Below are 2,500 nucleotides of genomic sequence, written 5' to 3'. Positions count from 1 at the left end.
GTGTAGTTGGTTTGTAGGGTTGGGTGGAAAAGGATGCACGATGATGTTTAGCAAACTGACAAACTTCACATTGAAAAGAAGATGGACTTTTATCTCGAAATAAATTGGGAAACAAGTATTTTGTATATTGAAAATTGGGATGGCCTAACCTATAATTCCATAACATGATATCATTATCTTTGAAAATAGAAACAGAATTTAAGCAAGTATTTTGACATTGTCTTCTCGAGTTAGGTCCATTGTCAAAATAATAGAGTCCATCTTTTTCCTTAGCATTGCCAATCATCCTCTCCGTGGTCAATTCCTAAAACTCACAATAAGAAGAGTAGAAATTAGCTTGACATTGATGATCAGAGGTAATTTTACTGATGGACAACAAATTGTAAGACAAATTTGGAACGTGGAGCACATCATGGAGAGTCAACAACGAAGTGAGTTTGATAGTTCCTATCCCGGCAATAACCGAGAGTGAACCATCTGCAATTTTGACCTCTTTATTGACTGCACACGGACTATAGGATGAGAACAAATTGGAGCAACCAGTCATATGATTAGTTGCGCCAAAATCAATTATCCAAGAATGAACAGAATTAGGAATAACACCAAAAAACGCAGTAGCAAGAGAGTTACCCTTCTGTACCGAAGAATAAGACAGAGTTAAGGGCAGTTTTGGAGATTGAAATAATTTGTACAAGTGCTCTAATTGCTCCTTGGTAAAAGGGACTGCATCCAAGTTGGTAGAAGGCTCTTGAGTCTCTTCAGCAGTGGCTCGGTAGGCGTGACTGTCACGTTTGGATTTTGGCTTCCAATTTGCTGGTTTACCATGAAGCTTCCAACTTGTCTCCTTCATATGCCACGGTTTTTTACAATGCCCGCACCATGGTTTCTTACGCCCACTGAGTTTTGTAACCGTGAGATAAAGGGCTGAATTGTGGGAATAGTAATCAGCAGATACAAACTTGGGAGGATTGGGTGGAATAATTTCGAGAGTACCGGAAGAACCAGTAGGATTTCTTTGGGCACTGGTCATCGCCGACTTATACGACATCGTCAGAAGAATAGAGCACAAGGCTCTGATACCATGAAGGATTTTTTAGAAGAAGAATAACCATTCTTATTTAATTTCAAGAGACATGATTACAAGATAAATAGTATAGGAAGGCCACCAAATTAGGAAGGCCACAAAATCAGCAAATCAAATCAGCACAAAATCAGCAAATCAAATCAGCAGATCTCTAGGCTAGAAAACAGGAAACTGAAACTACTAGAACCTGATATAGTAATTTCAGATTTTAAAATATAGAATTTCTTAATTTATTCTTTAGAAATCCAACAAACTGTTACACATTTTAATATTGATATAAATGTCACATAGATGATACTCTATATGCAACTTAACGTTTTGCAATGGACTAATATTAGGTTATAGACAATAATTAAACTGTAATATTCTAATGTTGATTTGCTGCTAGTCTTGACCACCCTGTCACAAAAATAAACAAACATATCCATCATAAATAGGTCATGAAACACTCTACTTTCTTACAATGCTGCATGGGAGAAGTTTCCTTTGTAGAAACACAAGATGCAAAAATCAGGGAGTGAAATTAAAGTGTTATAGGCTACTGTTTTTTGGCCTCTGTATAGAAGTGTATATCTGTGTATAGATTTACACATGCATCAATTCACCTATAAACCAAAAGGCAAAGAATATAAGGAAGCATCTAGTTTGTGCCACTTGATAGATGAGCAAGGCTACTTCTGGGTACAGTAGAGTAATCAGTGAGCAGCTTAAAGACAAGATTTTTCAAAGCAATATTCCATAAGAAGAAGAGTGTCCACTCCGTAAGCTACGGTTCTCTAAACTTGCAATCTTTTAACATATAGCACTCTGGGGTATGTGGACAAAATGGAAACCACGTTCAGTTGAATGGCAGTTTTATTATTTTATAACATCTCATAGTTCCTCAAAAAAGTGAATAGGGAAAGGAGTACCATGAGCTAGTTGCTACAACGTAGTGCAATAAATTATCTGCCAGGATTGAGGAGTCCTGATATTAAAGATGATTGTTGTAGGAAAAATCAAAGCATGCATGATGACAAAAAAGTATTGAAACTCGACTCTACTTTGACCATCCAACTGGAAATCATATAATAACTTATCTAATTGTTTGATCAGACTAAAGGATTCATTTACATAAATGTAATTGTTAATCTTAATCTAGCTGGCAGCCTAACACAGCATAAACGCTACCTGGATAAGCATAGATGAATCAGATTCCAAAGAAGCAATCTTTCTCTGTTTTTCCAAAATCTGGGAGCACATATGACCCTTTGCCTTCACCATCTCGTCTATGTTCTTTTTCATTTGCTTTGTTTCACATTTTGCTGGAAAAAAAATAAATTAATACGCAACTAAAGATATATTAACCAAAAAATCTGAAATTTGAAGCACAACCTCAATAAAAATGCAACACCTTATACAAGATTTAGCAATTAA

General features: G+C 36.0%; 1 protein-coding gene across 1 annotated transcript in view; it reads right to left on the bottom strand.

Annotated features, from left to right (window-relative positions):
- LOC131161352 (uncharacterized) overlaps window positions 1-2,500 on the bottom strand; it is a 23,715-nt gene that overhangs the window by 9,235 nt on the left and 11,980 nt on the right. Inside the window, exon 3 of the mRNA XM_058117062.1 lies at window positions 2,255-2,388. Within this exon, the coding sequence (XP_057973045.1) occupies window positions 2,255-2,388 (134 nt within the window). The remainder of the gene's footprint in view (window positions 1-2,254; window positions 2,389-2,500) is intronic.

The sequence above is a fragment of the Malania oleifera genome, chromosome 8 (genome assembly GCF_029873635.1).
Source record: "Malania oleifera isolate guangnan ecotype guangnan chromosome 8, ASM2987363v1, whole genome shotgun sequence".
In the NCBI taxonomy this organism is placed as follows: Eukaryota; Viridiplantae; Streptophyta; class Magnoliopsida; order Santalales; family Ximeniaceae; genus Malania; species Malania oleifera.
The sequence above is the reverse complement of the archived record's forward strand: the minus strand, read 5'-3'. Positions and strand labels throughout refer to the sequence as shown.